Here is a 19,777-nt window from a genome sequence, read left to right on the forward strand (position 1 = left end):
GCGCGCAGCACGTGATCTGATCCAGACGTCCAGGATGTAGGTCACTCCAACAGCTGCTAAGCATTGTTGTCAAAGTTGTTACTGTAGCTACTTTTAACGTAACTATTTTCATGTATATATATATATACATGGGTTACTGCATCTTTGTAAAATCCTAACTAATCCCTCGCGTAATTGCATCTAATGCATCTGAGCTGTCAGCCGCATCGTTTCGACCTCGCTAGCACGACATTCCGCGTCTTGCGGAAAAAGAAACAATAACTAAAAGTACAAATACAAAAGATTAGAGTAATTTGAAAGACGTTCACCAACCGTTAACAGGAAAGGCCGATCTCTTGCAAATACGTGCGAATATCAATCTCGCTAATTGGTTTCCAAAACTCTAGTACCGAAAATTTTGCTACTTCCGTCAGTAGTTCGGCGAGAAGTTCTTGAAATCATAGCCTTCAAAACTCAGCTTAAACTCAACCAGTTTTTTGTACTTTTACTTGAGATTCCATAATGTAAGTGAAGCCGATCTGTACCGAAAAGTGTGGAGGCACTGTACAGCTGCTTCATACTTCTTGGGAGTCATTAACATTGCCCTTCTCAAGAAACTGCAGGGCGTTTCGAACCCACGACCTCTCACCTAGTTTGATCACATGGCGTTCGGCCACGAAGGGCCGATGAGCATTGTGATTACTCCTCATTTAGATAGGACATAACACCGCTTATCCTCCAATCTCGGGAACGATATCGTGTGGTCACGTGCTCACTGGCTCCCCGACTGACAACTTCTCAGTTGGAACTTTCACTCATCTTGCTGAATTACTCTTCCTCCGACTCGTTTGTTGTCGATGTAGTCGCGAAATAACTGTTCGTTTTGTCTCGTCGCCACTGCTCACAGTTGATGCGAATGACCTAACTCTTTCAGCCTAAACAATCACATGCGTTAACGCACTCTACTTCATTAGATCAGACAGTCACCTCTTATCATCCTAGCAACAAACGGAAGAACCGCATTAGGACTAAATACTAAGAATCTTGCAACACCTCTCGCAACATTCATGTGGCTACTGTCAGCAATAGACTGGAGAACTGGGCTTATACTACTAATTCAGCTCAAGTAAGGTTGACGTCAACGGTTATGTGTGTTGTATACGGTTTGTTATTCGAGGTTTTCAAATGGAAAGCCATGCTTTCATTGTTGGACAGTTGTTGAATGTGCGTAGTACATTCCCAAAACAACTCAACCTAATGAGTGAAACCAATTCATTAGTTTTTTTCTGGGTTACACAACACTGTATCAAGGATTTGATACCATCGCCTGAGTTCCAATGTGCCGAGAAACCACATGTGATCAATTGTCTGAAGTCACTCATTTATCATGTCAAATGTGCCACTCAAGGTACAAATCCTAGCGGAAAAGTTCGAGGTCTTTATTTCATAAATTTTGGCGACGTAACGCTGGAACTACTTGAATCTGAGAGGTTGGTAACCTTCCGAATGGTGATTTTCGGGTGATTCCATTAGGTTCAGAAGGTTTTTTGTCTGATTTTACAAATCGCACGCACTATGACATGTTGGAGGATAGTGTAAATTCTGTTCACCGAAATTTAGAAGCGACAGAAGGGCAGAGAAGAAGCTACAAACTACGGTACCGGATAGGGTTCAAGTTCAAGATGGCTCTTCGGTTAAGAGTGGTCCATGATTCAAACCAAACCCCTGTATCTCGACCGCCTGTCTCTAGGTTTGGGCAACCCGGCAGTAACGCAGCCTTCCTGCTTCTTTCAGGTGACACGGCGCCGGATGAGTGTCGCAGTTGAACGATACTAGACATTAGCCGAGAATTTGATCTATTTAGGAGGAGTTTATGGACCGAGAATAAGCCTTAATCTAGAAATTTCTGAATGTACTAAGTTTTCTAAATTACTATATTTATTGTGCCATTCTCCGTCACCCGATACGGTGAAGTAAGGCTCTACACAGTATTCCCAAAGTGACCGAAAACGATGGGCGCTCCTCAGTGGTCCAAAACTACGGTAAATCATGCGTCTTCTAATGTCTGTTTGACCACATACAAGTTTGTGTAGAATACTATCGTCAGTAGGCGTTTGTGAACAACGCAGGACAAGTTCATCAGAAAAATCTCAGGGTAAAGGTAATGCCCTATGCGTCAAGTTTGTAAGTAACAAGTTGTTCAGGAGTTATACCCTACATTTCATACACAGAACTGACAACAAAGATGGTGATCCATTTGGCTTCAAGACCGAACCTTCTAAGGCTTTCAGTCCATAAAAACGGTAACGTGGCACATTCGTCATTCGCGACTTTTAGGTTGCCATACAGACTAGTTCACGAAAGAGCCACACTGCCAAGTCAACTGGGCTGGAAATTTTGGGGGGCCGTTTCATGGAGGTTTGGTAAGCAAACAATGGATGTGTGCTGGCTACAATTTTGCTTTGTCGGGCCAAGTTAGTAATTTATCAGGCTGATAGAGTTCTAGGGTAGTCAGGGGATCAGTCCGTAAGAATTCTCATGACTAACCGACCTGATCAGTGCCGGGTGTCGATTTGAAAATTCCCGTTTATTGATTAGTGGGAATAAAATGAGCAAGCCATCTGCTGTCTATTGTAGTGTAGCCAATTTACCCGATACACCCTCAAGTAACGAAAGACGTGATATGTTGAAGAAAGCATTTAATTTCAAAGTAAGTAAAAGAGTTATCAGGGCTGAAGGGATACTTCTTCGTGTTGAGTCCGTGTTTTAGAGGCTTTCTTGAAGGGAAGAGGAGAAATTATGTGTACAGTCTCAGCACAAAGGGGTTCCAAATATTTCATCATCAACAGAGTGAAGAGCCTTAGACACATTAAAACATGTAGAAAGTGTAGCAAGTAAAAAAGACAGATGAGGATAGGACCGAAATCGTCATGAATAAAAGTGACTTGGCATTTTTTCATTTTCCGATAGTGTCTTTTCGCCAGCAATTATCAGCTTCATTGGGCGAAGTCACACCATGAGGGGGCCAGGAAACTGGTCTTTCAAGACAGAATCGATTACAAACGCGCTCCTGTTCTACAACGATACGGTCAAAACATCTTGGGATAGTGTCTCCGGAGAGACAAGTGAGGCCTATTAGCGTACATCAGACCAAAGTGTGAGTGTGGCTTGTATGGGTTTCCCTTCCTTTGGCGCTGATTGCGAGGCGGACAGAGTGTGTGGGCTTTGCTTGAAGAACTCGGGCAACCGAGATCATTTCACTTCAATCGGCAATCCGTTCGGTGTTATTTATACCAACTTTGCAACAACTTTACGTTACTCCTCTGAAAGTTGGCTCTTGCTAGGAAGACATTTTCAAGTTGTCTTTGGGACAGTAAAAATCGAAAAAAAAAACAGTGGATTCTGGGGTAGAAACTGAAGCATATTCAATGCGGCTTGCCAGTGACTCTCAGTTCCACCATGGTACCACTTAACTTCGCCGCGGTTTTTTCCGGAAGTCTGTGTACTGACCCATATGTTCCTAGAAATCTGAACATACAAGCACCTATAGCAACGCCGAGTAATTCCAAAGTTGTTAGGAACAAACATAACCAGTTCTGTCTGGCTTCAAGGAGATCGAAAGAGATCAAGAGATATTGAAATCCGGTAGATCCTCGAGACAAGGCCCTTCGCTAGTCCGAATTCAAGCCTGTTATATCGTGAGTGGCCATCTATCGGCCGGCTGTATTGTCAGGACAAAACATACAGAGCTTCCGCGTACATATATAGGATGACTAAATGGCCAAATATGGTCGTTCACCTGTTCGTTTGTACAGCGGTGTTCCGGCCGTGAACACTTTCAGCCCCACTCTACTGGTCCCAAGTTCCTGAGCCGTGTATGGTGAGTCCCGTCAACGCATCTGCTTTCCGGACGTGTCGTACCGATGATGACCTTGGGGATGCGTCATTCTCTGCACATTTACTTTTTCCATGTCTGGACGCGTCCTGACGAAGTCCCATGGATCATTTCCTTCAAGGTATGTGAAGGAATTTGTCTTCAATAATTTGCCTTCATGCGTTAGTAGTCAACCAACCGGTCTTGGAAAAAATGATTTTCACTTGTTCCAGATGTTTGTTTTATGCAAATAAAATACAACGCAACACTCCGAATATGCATATCGCAAAGCTTTTTGCCGAAACCAGTTCTGTATATTACAACGATCCAAAGATCCAAATTAACATCGTCAGTGCAATGTCACCTCAACTGGTGCTCGAACGTTTGCAATCCGACTGCCAACCTCAGCGAACAGACCAACAAGTAATCAGCGCACTCGAGCTACCTACATTCCACAACACTGACAGATCCTTAATACCAGGTAGGTCAGATTCCTGAAAGTAACCTCAGAACGCCCGGAACCTACTGCTCCACCAAAATCTCAAGAGGAAAGCTGGCATGCATCCAGGCCAGTCAATCATTCAATCAATTAAGCAAAAGCTGATGAGTGTTCATGCACGCCACAGAAGCATACCAAATGTGGTCAGCGTTCAGGCATTTCATAGAGGCACGATCGATGTTGATGGGTGTTCACTAAGTCCTATCAGACAGCCTGGATCAATGTCAGAATGTCCCCTTTAAACAGCGTGGGGCCGTTGTAACTTTTGCTCTCGCACTTGCTTGTTCGGAATATAGCTGTTGTGTTCCCTTCTGTGAGTCTTTTTTCCGGGAACTAGGCCCTGGAGCAGGTCAGCAGCAGATATCACAGATTGACGAATCAGCAGATATAACGCTTATCTACTAGTAGTGTAGGAAGCTAGCGTTTTAGGTGGGGCTTAAATCGACATACGCAATTCAGATCGGGTGACCGCACAGTCTGGAGGGGTAGATGCGTGAATTGTTGTTTTCGCATTGAAATTAGATGCTTCTGTGGTGTTTAGGTATGCTTAGTTAATTACCAGTTGAGAGAAGTTTGGATATTGACAATATGGCTCGTTTTCGTCATCCTAAGCGATCAGAGGCGACACAGTTTCCATCCGAGTCGGCCTCCAAGTGAGGTGAACTCGCTAGAGCATAGTCTGAATCATATTAGCTTCGGATATTCTAAGCAGAAGTGAGTCTTCTAGGAAAAAACGAGCAACTCAAAAGAGACTCCGTTTTTTATTCATTTTTTTCAATTTCCCGTTCAACATGGGACATTCAAGTTTCAATAGTTTTATAGCGGATTTACAGTCACTATGTTGTATGCTGAGGAGTGGCGCAGTGTCCGCAATGATCTGTATTCGATATACACGTTGCAGCCTTCCCGTTTGTGATTACCAATCATTGACGGGTCGAGTGAGGTACATCAGTCCCATTTTCTTTATCACTGGCGGATAGAGCGCACACTGAGGAGACACCAGACGTGCTGAAGTGAAATCTTTCTGGAGCTGTACTCTGCCTAACAATCCTGGACAGCGATAGAGGAAGATTAGAGGCTTCGACAAATACGCGCATTTGTGTATCAATTTGGTTTTGAGACAAGACTCACCTGTTTTCCAGCTGAATCTGTCGTTTATGATGTTCTTAAGCATGATGGTCTTACTTCGAGCGTCCTTGTCGTCCACAATTCGGGTCATATCAATAACGAATGAACCAACGTATAAATTAATATTAGAACTTTGACCCAACCGAGTCAAGTTAACCCGGACAGACTCAACATCTGGCTCAGATCGCTTGGCTCGATCCATAGCGTTATTTATGTGTTATTGGTTCTAGCATCGCCTACAACCCCACCAACAGTGTTTTCCGACGAGCGGGGACACGTCTCGTTCAGAAGTCCATCATTGTTCAGGTTTGTCATACGCCTTGTTGGCCGATCCACAGGATATTCAGTACCTCAGTCACAATGTTTCTCAGTGGGCTTGTGAGAATGCGCACAATGCAGCCTTTCAATGCATGCATCAAAGCTGTCTGCCACCGGATAAGCTATCGGTATTGAAGGACGTACATAGTGCCCTTTGAGCTATGCGCACCAGTGATCTTTTATGGGAAGGCGCAGAGAAGACCTAGCGCGAGACTGAGAGTTATGGCCGTTCGAGGCTTGTCGTAGGCACACAATTATCACAGCAGACGGATTTTGGATAAGTCAGTTCTTCAATCCTGCTCTACATCGATATGGGGATGGACGCCATATTTTAGCGCTTGTAGCCATGGGAAAGCCCCTTGAATTGTACTCTCGGATTGTCACTGCTTTTATCTGTGTGTAAGCTGACCTCACCAGCCTCAAACACTGACGTGGATGTGAGCCGAATGGGGACAAGACTTGGGGATGAGACTGGTGGTGGTGGTGGTCATTCGTCGCTCGGAGCAGATTAAAAGCAACTAACTCACAGAGGAGTGAGGAAACTCAGTGGAGCATCGATCAAGCCAGCTGAGTCAATAGTGAGCTGTATCGGTAAATCTCCTGATTGATAGTGAATATCGGATGAGTGTGAAAGACTTTGTCCAGTTCTCCTACTCACTGATGTTGAGTTTAATATGGATCGACACTCGCACCAGGAAGCGCTAAAAACCGAAACAAGGACATGCCAAATTTGTTCTGACTGGTACTCCACTCAAGAGAAGGAATCTATCTCAGTGGAAGACCACGAACTATACTGTCCTCATCGGTTATTGTATACACTGACAAGATATTCCGGCTTGTACCTATGAGGGAAAATGTTGCCTGGACTGAATTTGAAATCTGAATTCCAGTCTGCGCAACCTTAATATCGATTATATTTAATCATGTGTACTTGAACTGAATATGGTTGCATTCCAATACGTTGGACTGGAAAAACGATCATGGAATTCTCCCAGACGGTTCCCGACAGAAACATCATCAATCTCACCCAAGCTATTAAAACCAGGATCCTATGTCGCATAGGCCCGTAATGTGGGTGCCCAGTTTTTGGCAATCGGCTGATGGAAGGATAAGGGTTTCGGGTGAACTGCAGCACAGACACCGAGGGAAGTGACCTTGAACTACTGCCGACAAGTGTGTGTGCGTGTGTGTGTGTGTGTGTGTGTAACCCATCCCAATCCCAAGATTTCGACAATTCGCTCTACGGTATTTTGACTCCACATGTATGAGAGTAAACAAGACACTGTCGAGAACGAAATACAATACAACGATTTTGAATCAAAATCAGGCTTTCGGTAGAGGTTCCCCTCAATCACCTAACAAAGATTATTAGAACTGAACAGCCAACTGGGGTATTATTGTCTTCTGTCCATACAAAGGGTATTCTGTCACTTTGTTGAACAAAAAGGTCTATTCCAGCGAGATGGGCGCGATTGTGTGAGACCGTCAAACCTGTTTATTGCTCCCAGCAAGGAAACATAACTCACCCAAATAGAATCACCTGTAGGGAGTTTGTTAGAGACGTTTATGATCGTGAATTTTTGCCCAACGATCAAGTAGTCAAGTGATTCGTTTTCATTATAGAGTCTATNTATGAAGCTTCTTCAGTTTCCATGACAATCATATGAACAGACGGGGCAATGGAAAGCCCACTAGATTCCAACTTATGTCAAGTCTTGAGAAGAGAGCGACAGAGACTACCAGGTCACACTTTCACAGATAATAGATAGACAATACATTTATAATGTGCAAGGTCACATAAGGTACCTAGTGGACTGTGAAAATTTGGGGACTTCCACCCGCCTATCGCAGTAGAACGCGAATGGGTCAGTGACCTTGGGGATTAATTTGGGTTTTAACGGGCGACTGAGCTGAATCTAAAAGAAATCTTTCATCTATGGCGTTCCTCAACTAAATGTGCTGCACAAAGGTTGTCTCATGTTTCAAGTGGCACCATATTTGAGATGTCACAATACTGTTCGATCGGCCGCCAGCGGTTTTCCTCCTTAATGGGGCCCATCAGATGAGCGTATACTCCGAGTTCCCTTCAACCTTATTTTGTAATTGAACGACCAACTAACGTGGCAAACAAAGCGAGGCTCAATAACTGAATTGAACCTGAATCTCTCGTTTATGCGTAATCAAACAAAAGATGAGGTTGACGGAAAATCGAGGACCAGGTCTACCTGAAGAGCACCGAGAACGATGAAGCCAGTGGTGGGCAGTGGAAGTGTTCCCAGCAAACTTCAGAAAACAGTGAACTCTTGTTTCAGATTCGTCAGTTTGCCCAAGGACAGGACGATCAATAACAAAAACTTCAGGCAAATAATTATTCTTCAGTCTACAAGCGTATCTAGTAAAATAATCAGTAGTATGTACACAAATACCCTGAGAAAATCTTTCAAACAGTAGTTTATTCCCAAGGATCGAAGAAATTTTCTGCGAAAATGACAGCCCAGATTCAACCAGCAGTCAGAATTGATGGCGTCAGCGACCGAATCTATTGTCATCTGCGGGGAGCAGCTGGCCTATCGCGTTTGTCAAGAATGACAGGAATACCGCTTCCGCCTTTCATAAACAGCAGCCCAGCTCAGACAATATTCCCCTTCTCCCATGCTGACAATAACCAGTTGAACCAGGGAATTTGCACAAGCTCAGGCAGGCCTGTCAAAAATTTGTGTTCCTCACTCGTGTTTAAAATTCGTTCCCCAGACTGCGAATTTTTCAAAAGTGTTTTTGGCAAGCAAAGAAAGATCTTCCCAGTTCTTGGTGGAGAAGGTGACAACATATTCGAAGCCACAATACGGACTGGTGACAAATATCTGTTGGTATAAGTAAAAATACAATTTGTAAAATTGAGTATTTTTCAACAGATATTATTCCTTATTCTTTTTGTTTCGAGACACTGGGGGAAAGTAAATTGATAACCATTAGGGCGCGTTGATTTCATCCGATTCTCTGTACCCGTGAGTTTGCCGTAAACTCCAGAAAGCTAGGCACTAAGGAAAAGTTAAATCTCCCTCAGACTTCTACTTGTAATTGCTACCTGTGTGAGGTCGTTTATTCCATAGTAAGCAACACAACTTAGGAACCATAGTTCTCTTCCCAAAACCAAATTAGTTTGCGAATAAGTGTATTTCGCTAATTTCGTGCAATTTGGTTTCAAGTAGAACATAAGGTTGACGGAAACTTGGAAGATGCGCTTACCTGATGAGCCCCAGAAAGGGCGAAACCGGTCGTGGGCTTTCGACGGATTTTCGGCAACCTTGTGAGTAGTGCATTACGGATATACATAGTTCTGTTGGTTTTAGAGTGTCCCACCAGCTGATGGAGTTTTCAAACGACACATCCTGAATTTACTGGTGCGTCGCGATTTACTGGTGCGTCGCGGTAATTAAAACATGGGGCCTGGTTTATTTATATATATACAGTTTCGATTGAAAACGTCTAGTGGGGAGAGTAATGGAACGTGGCTGCTCAGATTGGACTTTGACTGTAATGAGTCAGCAACGTGTGGTTATCACAACACGTTCGGGGATTTTTTGGGAAAGTTTCGATCCACAACACCTGAAACTCCTGCTCTTCTTCAACAGTTTCATTTGCACTTATTTGTGGGACGATTCACAGCATGGAGGGTGCGGAAACACTCGCTGTTTTATCGGTTTCACAAGTCGGCTTTGCTCCTCTTACAACTAGGCATTCATCTTTGGGTTCAGAGAGACACACAGCCAGTTCAACGAGGCAATTCGCTTCTATACTCTTGTTTTTATTACGGTAGAAGCTTCAAGCCTGCATGAATACTTTGAGTGAGATAAAGCGTGTACAGTCAAAAAATGCCATGGCTTGGACTTTTTCCGATTAGTGAATCGTTATATCTGCTTATGTGTCAGCGCAGTGCGGCCAGTACTCCAACACCCCCAGACATTGTCAATTTTTCCATAACGATGTTCCTTCAGTCAGAGAATGCCTTTTTCGTGAACGAATGATCACGATGAGCAGAATTACGGGTTTAGGAGTAGCTCTCAGTCAGTCAACACAGTAACGATCTTGGAAAGCGCATTATTGAGTCATACATGCTTGCTTGGTGCCTGAAAACGCCAGTGGAAGCCCTCGGAACATACCTCAAAGATTTTCATATGCTTGGACTCCAAAAGTGTTATGTCCCACTTGTGCTAAATACCACCTCCGTTTAGTTAGTTAAATGGATCCAGGAGACAAAAAGAAGACTATCATTGGTATATGAAGATAGTCTGTGCGTCATCCGTAGAGTAAATATTGATGAGGTCGGTGGCGGTTCTGCCCAATGTTCTCAATGACTGCTCTACTCATCAGTGGAAACCTAAGAATAGCAAAAGTTAGCTGGTTCACAAAATGGCTGGGCGCTAGTTGTATCCTCGTTACCGATCTGAAGCGTGATCTATTGAACTCCTGAGGATTGTCACAGCTCACCTGTTCTTGACGGAAGTTGCCAGATACGGAGACGTGTCTGAATTCGGAGACCCATTATATCCAAAAAGGTAGTCTAGTGGAGCTTTGGTAATGATAAATAGAACAGGATGAACTGATTCGAACGGAAAGTGTACAGCAGAAAATCGTGAAGGGTGTATGCCAAGAAAGACCGCATGCATTTTAAAATTATGCTCCTACAGAGCCACAAATCACTTTATATGATCTCCCACTATGTTGGACAAAAAACCAGTGATGCATCAAGATTCCAATAGGCTTCCGTAAGCATCATATATGACTGGTCTGGAATACCGCTGGTAGAGGCCCTAGCGCCCCAGTCGACGTCAGAAAAAGGAGACGGCTGAAACGTACTCAACGGCAGGCACGCCAACACCAGATCAGCTAAGAAACGAGTTTTTTTTCAATGCTAGTGACGCATACCAAAAGAACTGACCCAAACTGTTCATGACTTGCGTTTTTCGGAGCTGAATGTACGTAATTTATCTCCGATCTTTCAAAGTAACTGGCCAATGATCACCTTGCATTTGAAAACCAGAACACTCATCATTTTTACCGTTCAATTCAGCCACTCTTGTCGATTTAAACTCCTTACCAGTCCATCGTGGCCAGTGAATCAGTTCTTGATCGTTTAGAGGGAACAAAGACTCAACCTACTGACAGAGCACTAACAGAGCTCTTTCTTCCACTGAACGGGGACTATTGGAGTTTTAAGAACTATCTAGTTATCAAGTAGATTCATTTTTCCAAATGCCCGAGTTTGGCTGTATTTGGTGGCTGGCACAATACAGCTCTGATGAGGTCATACTTCTTCCCGTGAGAACCTGGGTTCTGAATCACTTTAGATGACGTCGAATAGAGTCAGAGTACTTCGTTTTGCTCACCTAACTGTCTTTGTGTTTATTCTCGGATGTGATCTCATCTTTCGAGGAAATAAGCCGAAGGTCTGGAAGCTGTTTGGAAGCCGGTGCATTGGTGAGGATGTACCAATGAAGTGACACCCACCGTCTTCAGATTTCACCCCAGTTAATTCGAAGGCTGACGCATGCAATCAGGTGACTGACAGTCGCATCCCACTGCTATGTTCTCCGGACCCCTCTAAAAAGGAGATAAAAGGGTTACGCTCAACGAACAACCGAACGTGGATATCAATCTGGTGGGAAAACAGAAACCGTGCCTTGCTCCTATCAATCTTCCTGACATCATCCCATTCACTTTCTGGCTGAAAACCTAGTTAGTTTGTAGTTGGACTTGTTTATCTGTTTGGCTTAGTTAAAGCGCTTGAATCGTTCACCAGAATACTAAAATCAGCTGCGATTTAGGAGCTAAGATGCTAACTTTTTAACACGTAATTTTAATATCCGACGTGGTAGTAGCCATTTTCCAAGGTTTCAGTCGTCAACTGGTGACTTTTAGCTCATCTCCCCCGTTGTTTCGAATGCAGATGTCAATCCCCTGTCCTGTCCAAACAGACATGTCAGTTCAATCTTTTCTGAAAAGCTCGAGTAACGGAAGTTTTGATCACTCTGGTGATCAATATTCATTGACCTTATTAGAGGCCCAGTATAGTACGCTACTTGTACGTAAGCTACAGCTAGTGAAATCATCTTTAGGTTGTTGGCAGTGTGAACAGTTTGGGGAATTTTTAGTTGACAATTTGTTCTGTAAATGAAGACAGCCTTTAATGAGAAGTCACGAAGCATTGTAGGTCTGATTCATCCTTATTGGAAATCATCGTCAGTGTACATCTCACCAACCGCCATAGCGATTTAAAATCGCAAGCTTTCTGCTAATTGTTGACCACTAAACTTTTGGACCGTGAGCGTCTGATCAAAAGTGCAAGTGACTCGCACGTGAACAGGATATAACGCCGCTTATCCTTCCGAGTTCAAATGAATTCGAATCCGCCTGAAGATGCGCTGAAATCCAATCCCAAAAAGGATGAAGCTACTGTACAATGCTTGTCAGCTTTTTCGTACAGGTTAACTTCACCTGAAAGGTAGAATCTTGGTCAAACTAACAGAATGACCCAACTTTGGGAATAGTTATGAGAATGAAACCTGTGGCTAACGCTCCAGCAGCAAGCTCGGCAAGTAAACCAACCATCTTTTGTGCGCAAAAAGGTAGACAATCGATTGCAGACTAGCCTAGATTTTATCACACATTCATTCCTATATCCAACCATCCTACATAAAGTTATATTCCTTCGAATACTGTCGGTTGTCTGCTTAGGTGAACCTCATCAATGGAACACCCATGTGGCACGGTAGACTCCGCTAGCATTTTCAAAACCGCACTAAACTAAGGCGTCTTGGCGGCGCTCATCAAGTAGGCATACATTGGAGCGTTTGAATCACGTGATCTCTCGCTACTGACGGCAGTCGTGTGCCTATCAGTGCATGCGGTTGAGTGAAGGTCGAATGGCAGGGAAAGTGTAGTTCACTTTCACTTTCTGGTGGCTGTGCCTGGTGGTTTTGACGTCACTCCTTTGTTCGTGCCCTTTGCACACATGTGCAAAAGGATGCACGCACAAACGCGAGCGATGCCAGCTGAAAAATAGGTCAAATGATAGGATTATGCGAGTCTTTCACGTCATAGACGGGAGTGAACACTTTTCGATCAACAATCTAACGGGTACTAGCGAGGTCAAATATGGCCACATGGTGAAGAATAGTAAATTCTCCCAGTGAAAACACCAAGCAAGTGTCGTACGTAATTTGAATTAACAATGAAACAGAAGTTCTGAAGACGAATGGCAACATCTCGAAAGGTTTGAAACATTTACCGAACAGTGTGCATATTTTTTACGATAAAACCAGGGTAGTTTTAGCTGTGACCATACAGAGCTAAACACAAGTAAGAAAAGATGTCAAAAAAACGCCAGAAATTCCCTGATTGGAGAATCGATCAGTGTAGCTTTGAAGTACAAAAATAATAGTTAAAAGAACGTTGTTGTTGGAACAAGTGGCGCGTATCCGTATAATGGCATCATCTGCTTTGAAATTATTGGGTAGCTAGTCTCCAATTACTACAGTGTCTCACTTTTCTTAAGAGCAACACACCGTTCTTGTTATGTATTGTCAGAGTTAATAAATTTTGGCCAGAAAGTGGAGTGAACTAGCCTTAAATCCAGACGAGGTGTTATCGAACAAGTGAGTGAATGTCATTTCGGAGGGGTATGCCAAACACTTGGGGGAGTTGCTACTGGGCACAATTTCGCTTTTGACACAAAAGCTTTGTCAGGCCAGGAGAATAAGTTATCAGTTCTAAGCATGGGTCCAGAACTAATCAATAAAATCTCCGACCGGCGAAAGCTTGTTGATTTTTGGTCCTTGCCTTAAAACTTCCATATTTTCCAAATCTAATCTGTCCATTGCACTCTGCACGCGCCGCCACTGTCGAGTCTTTGACTATTGCCGGATACCCGCCCCTGTTTCTTGGTATTTAACTTATCCGTCGCATGTGCTCATCAATTCCGGCATTCTCGCAGTGGCTAAATTTTGTTTCCTATACACAGCAGTCAGTCGTGTCAACTGGGCGACCACCCTTCAACACTGCCAATCCCAAGCATAGGAATTTTCCCTTCTTGAATGATACCTAAGTGTTGGTCGTATGCAGCACTCTCTCTATAAATTCAGATGTCTCTCTTGTGTATGAAGTGCCTGCTGTTCCGAACAACTGGGTCCTGTTGGGGCCAATAACCACCCTAGTTACCGCTTGATTCAATTCAGTGAGTGCCACTCTCTTGGTGCAACTTTGTAGCTACTCTCTAGTTGGTGCTTTTCGATCGACCTCTTTTATGCACCGCATCTTTACTGTAGTAAACCTTGCTGAAACAACAGTAGCGCCACTGCGAAAATTTCGGTACTACTGGGGCAATCATTGGAACTATGCGGCAAGAACCAAGATTCACACCGCAGCGTTTGTTAGCGGAGGTGATAGAACGTGAAGTAGCCCAGCGTGAATAGGACTGATGGCGACGAATTGGCGAGCGCATCTGGAGCGGTTCTAGCTCAGCTGAGTTAACCGACGCTTGTATGTGCTTTTCATTGAAGTAAAGTACATAGCTAAAGTCAGTCACAATCCTCGGAATGTTCCCAACTCCCAATCAAACTGTTTTAACAATCGCTCGCCCATAGATGATAATAAATTGCTCGGAACCGGGACAGTAAGACCCATAACCCGATCCGATTTCCTTCTGAACCATCGGAAGTAACTACCAGTCATCAACACTAAAGTAAAAACAGCTTCTGACTGATATTCAACCCTGTTTAACTCTGCCGTTTGAAAGATTCGTTCTCCACCACGTCAGCCAGGTAACTTACTTAGTTGGCGAGTCACGATTTTTGGGTCGAGAGCGAAACGTTGCCCAGTAATAAATCCACCGGCTGTCTAAACGGTCGGTTCCTTCCGATCGAGTCTACAAGTTTTCCACTTTACCGTAACAGACTGTGCAACTTTGTGCTAGATTTTATAGATAAATACAAATGTGGCTGAATATACCCGTGGTAGTCATGATAACGAAGAGCGTAACGAACAAAGCTTGTTTACTGGGATTGTTCCTCTTGGCTAATACATCACAAATTTATATGCTGGCAGAAATCACGTGGAAAAGGTTAAGATCTGGGCTACATACACTTTAGAGAAATAGGAATCAAAGTAAGGGGGGTTGGATGAGGGATAGATCAATGGGTCACGGAACCATATAAGTGACGCCAATATCAGACAGACATGTGGGACCAGATGTTTCGTAGGCCAGTTCAAGTTCAGAGGTCCCACGAGTTTCTTTTGGAAGCAAAGTTGCGGACCCAGCAGTCGGATTCCAATCGCCTCTGCAGTCGATAGTAGTCTGGATCGTACCAGTCGTGATCGGTTCAGAGATACCCGGTGTATGACGGTGAAGGAAATGTGATGCAATCGCGCTTGAGCCTGGTTTCTTCCCACTAACACTCAGAGATACGGGATTGTGTTCTCGTATTCTGTCCGACAAATGCCTTGTCCTACGACCAAAGTATGATGCTCTGCACGAGCATGCAAATGAATACACACAAAAGCTGGTGGTAGAACGTGGCAATTTATCCTTCAAGCAGAATTTGATAGTAGGGCTGGAGTTGAAGCTCAAACATAGATTAGCGACCAAGTGTCGTATCAACGGAGTTGCTAAGCCTTCTGGTGATTAGTTCAGCAACCGAGTCACCTTTGAATGGAAGGTTTGGGCTTAACGGCTTCCATAGTCTTGAGTACGAGCCCTTCAGGATATCCGTTCTACAGGAATGGGCGTTCCAAGAACTTTAGCACCTCTTCTACCCAGTCGGGCGAGCTCTTCATTGCTCTCTCAGTCAGGCATCTAATTAGGTTGCGTTTTTGTTGCAACGGAACGGAGCTATCGACGTGAATATAATGCCCTTTCCACGTTTGCTTTCTGTAAACCCTGCGTTCAATGTCTCGTCATTCTTCTTTTTAACATTGACATCGAGGAAACTTAACTGTCCGTTCTGTTCCGATTCGATAGTAATCTTGAAATTAGTATGGACTGAACTGAAACTAATCGTACATCTGTTGTGCTGATGGTTTTGTCGGCAAGTACGAAAATGTCGTTCAAGTAGTGACGATATAAAAACAAATGGGGAGATCACCGGTACTTCAGAATCAGTACAGTTAAGGGACCACATGGATTATGGAATTCTTTCTCAGGCTGGTGTTTTGAATCCGAAACATAGGCTTCGGTTGAAATAGCAGTAAGCGAAGTTTGCATTCATTCAACCAACCTGGCTCATGGGAATAACTCCTCTTGTTAGCTTTATAAGACAAAAAGTTATGGAAGCTTCCAACAAAGTACACAATCATGTTGATCAGCCACACACACCACACTTCAAAGTTCTTAATTTAAGATTGTTATGTACCCCATAATCAGATGAGCAGACGAATTGTTTCTGACAAATTCACTGATTGGGCCGTACTCTGGTTAAACCATTCAACGTTTGAACCAGTACATGGGTATACATGTGTAGTCAAATTAGTGGTGAAACGAATGAAACTACATGGGGGACGTGGTAGAACGTGGCAATTTGTCCTTCAAGCGGAATCTGGTAGTGGGGTTGGAGTTGAAGCTCAAACACAGATTAGCGGCCAACTTTGTCGTATCAACAGAGTTTCTAAACCCTCTGGTGGTTAGTTCAGCAAACGAGTCGCCTTTGAATGGAAGCCTCATGTATACGGCCTTCTTCCCAACAGAACATTGTGTGTGTTTTGGCTTAACGGCTTCCATAGTCTTGAGTACGAACCGTTCAGGATATCCGTTCTGCAGGAATGTGCATCCCAAGAACTTTAGTTCCTCTTCTAAGCAGCCGGGTGAGCATATTTTCATTGCTCTCCCAGTCAGGCATCTAATTAGGTTACGTTTTTCTTGCAACGGAACGAAGCTATCAAAGTGAATTCACTGGCATTTCCACGTTTGCTTTCTGTGGACCTTGAGTTCTATGGTCCTGTCAGTCTTCTTTTTAACATTGACATCAAAGAAACTTAACTGTCCGTTCTGCTCTGATTCAACAGTGACCTTGATATTAGTATGGACTGAATTGAAATTACTTAGTACATCTGTTGTGCTGATGGTTTTGTCGGCAAGTACGAAAATGTCGTTCAAGTAGTGACGATATAAAAACAAATGGGGAGATCACCGGTACTTCAGAATCAGTACAGTTAAGGGACCACATGGATTATGGAATTCTTTCTCAGGCTGGTGTTTTGAATCCGAAACATAGGCTTCGGCTGAAATAGCAGTAAGCGAAGTTTGCATTCATTCAACCAACCTGGCTCATGGGAATAACTCCTCTTGTTAGCTTTATAAGACAAAAAGTTATGGAAGCTTCCAACAAAGTACACAATCATGTTGATCATAGTTGCCACACACACTTCAAAGTTCTTAATTTAAGATTGTTATGTACCCCATAATCAGGTGAGCAGACGAATTGTTTCTGACAAATTCACTGATTGGGCCGTACTCTGGTTAAACCATTCAACGTTTGAACCAGTACATGGGTATACATGTGTAGTCAAATTAGTGGTGAAACGAATGAAACTACATGGGGGACGAGGAACTGGACGATAATGACGTAGCGTGTTCTATTCACATGCTTCTGGTCTTGGCACTGTAGATAGTTTTGGCAGATGCGAGGACTATGCAAATATGTCTGTACGTAGCACACAACTCGTGAGCGCGCTTAAAGTTTTTCGACACATTTACTTTGTCTGAACTGAACAAACAACGAAAGACACTGAACAAGCAAACGCGCCAAGCAATTGCGCAATGATCAACCGGTGTTGTTCGTGCTGTTTTTGGCTGGCATGATGGAACTACTACTGTACTGCCATATACTACTCTGAAGAAAAAAGTCCAACCTACCGCGACCTCGGGTTATACATTCGTGAACCAAACTAAACGACAAACCAACAGTACACGACAAGTAAGCTCAACTACGGACAGGATCGATAGCATGTTTTGCGGACATAAAGATGTAGGAACACACCAGGACGGGTGCGCATGACAGTGTACGAGTAATCGCCTGCTGCCTCTCCCCCCGTAGAAATAAACCCATTAGGAGTGGAATTTCCGGGCGGGGTCCACACGGCAGTAGTGGTCGGGTGGGTGGAGCCATCTCCAGTGTCTAGTCCTGAGAGCTAAATTTCGACCACATTCGCAACTGTTTTTGTGTGTCTCAGGTGGTTCTGGGTAGTTCCAAAGCATCCGACGGGACATTAGATGGAAAGACCTACCCCCTTAAGGAACTTGTATAGTGTGGTATGATGTCCTGCAGCTGACGTAAAATAGTTGGAAAAGCCCAGGTGATGGGCTGGAGTAAATGAGACTGAAATGCGTTGATGGTCGTGGGAGATAGGCCTACATACTGCGGAAGCTGGAAGAAACACCGATTGTTGTTGATGTAGACTGAATTGAGCCTACAATTTTCTCAAACATTACTTTCTGGATGAACTAGAGGATGTGGAGTGTAATGTCGTTTGTGTTCAGCCACCGGGGAACGCACCCGCCGGTTGACACTGGTTGGGAACCGTCGAATTAGGCGTTGAGCGATACATGCGCAAAGTGCGTCTGAAAAGCCATTAGACTAGAATTCTCCCACAAAATACGCCTGCGCCCGCTTACATCTGTCGATAAACTATTCTCTGTCAGTCCGGTAGTGAGTACTATGTTGAACATCGAAATTTTCTGACAACAGAGTTTCCATGAAGCTCGCAAGCCCACAATGAAGTAAAGTGATTGCAATTGTTAACGACTTTCGTCGTTCTACTATCAACTTCCTAAAACAGAAGCAGAAATGGCGGTCATGGTGAACATATTTTGGTCGACGACCACAAAGCAGTTGGTTTCCTCAGTGGATCTGGAAAGCCCAAGTTTGTTTACAGAAACATAGGTTTCATGATTCACAATAGATTTGAGGCCATGACGCACTGGTAACAAGCCCGCGGGCAGATTAATCCATATTGTGTTCTATATGAATGATCAAAAGATGTAACCAGGCTCCACGGACTTTGGTCGGCTGATTTCGAGATATCCACTAAGCACCAGTTCCACAGCTATGACTTAGCAGTGACATCAGGCATCCATCAATGGTCGCGAGCGCACAACCGCGTCTAATGAACTGCTCCGTTAAACTGACTATGAATGCTATGGACCCGCAATGCCGAATCCTTGGTAGTAAGACAATATCTGCCGGGGTCGGAAGATGACGCGAACCGTGTGAAAAACATGTTGAACATCGGACTCTGTGCTGACGGAAGACGCGAGCCCTTCACATGATGTTTTAGCTGTGATAACAACTAAAACCGATGTTCTTTACAAACTTAGATTGAAACTGTGTACCAATAGTGTTTTAGCCTCTCTTTGAAACCCGTCGCTTGTTAGTCAGGTGCCAAAATGTTCATCCGTCAGTGTACAGCGCCAAATGCCGGCAGGAATTTATTTCGTGAAAATTCCTCACCACAAGCATAAAGACTAGTCCTTCTCTTACCGTCTGATCATAATTTTGTTTCGATTTGGTCAATAAACATGAAGAGGGGTATCGCGTCTTCATAAGCATCACTAGGTAGTTGGCATGGCAACACATCCCGATAATGTTCTGTGAGTCATCTGTGGTGATGACGACAGGTTGCCTAGACTCCTGGTCTGTAAGCAGCAGCGCAGAGGTTAGAACGTTCTCGATTTCATGAAAATACATGCGACAGTTCGAGAACGGAACCCAGGCTCAGTCTTTTCACAAGAAGGTCTCACAAGAGTCGCATTGCATCACACATTTGTGGAAGTAAATTGTTCTAGTAATTGACTTGAGCTAGAAATGATTGTGAAGCCCCTTTGTCATGCGGTGTTGGCTTGACGGTGGCAGCTGTGTTTTGCCCAGTCCAGCGCAGCAGTTACGTGAGATACGTGACACTAGAAAGCACAGACAGACCTCTCTGGGGAC

At 43.9% G+C, this 19,777-nt stretch overlaps 2 protein-coding genes across 2 annotated transcripts in view; both read right to left on the reverse strand.

Annotated features, from left to right (window-relative positions):
* Positions 1-5,682, reverse strand: part of T265_02709 (hypothetical protein) — a gene marked incomplete at both ends in the record, with an annotated part of 9,327 nt that extends 3,645 nt beyond the window's left edge. Inside the window, one exon of the mRNA XM_009167024.1 lies at positions 5,484-5,682. Coding sequence (XP_009165288.1) covers positions 5,484-5,682 — 199 coding nt within the window. The remainder of the gene's footprint in view (positions 1-5,483) is intronic.
* Positions 5,683-16,974: 11,292 nt separating this feature from the next.
* The window catches only part of T265_02710 (hypothetical protein), a gene marked incomplete at both ends in the record, with an annotated part of 27,625 nt that continues 24,822 nt past the window's right edge, over positions 16,975-19,777 (reverse strand). Inside the window, one exon of the mRNA XM_009167025.1 lies at positions 16,975-17,069. Within this exon, the coding sequence (XP_009165289.1) occupies positions 16,975-17,069 (95 nt within the window). The remainder of the gene's footprint in view (positions 17,070-19,777) is intronic.

This window comes from Opisthorchis viverrini, assembly GCF_000715545.1.
Source record: "Opisthorchis viverrini unplaced genomic scaffold opera_v5_35, whole genome shotgun sequence".
Lineage (NCBI taxonomy): Eukaryota > Metazoa > Platyhelminthes > Trematoda > Opisthorchiida > Opisthorchiidae > Opisthorchis > Opisthorchis viverrini.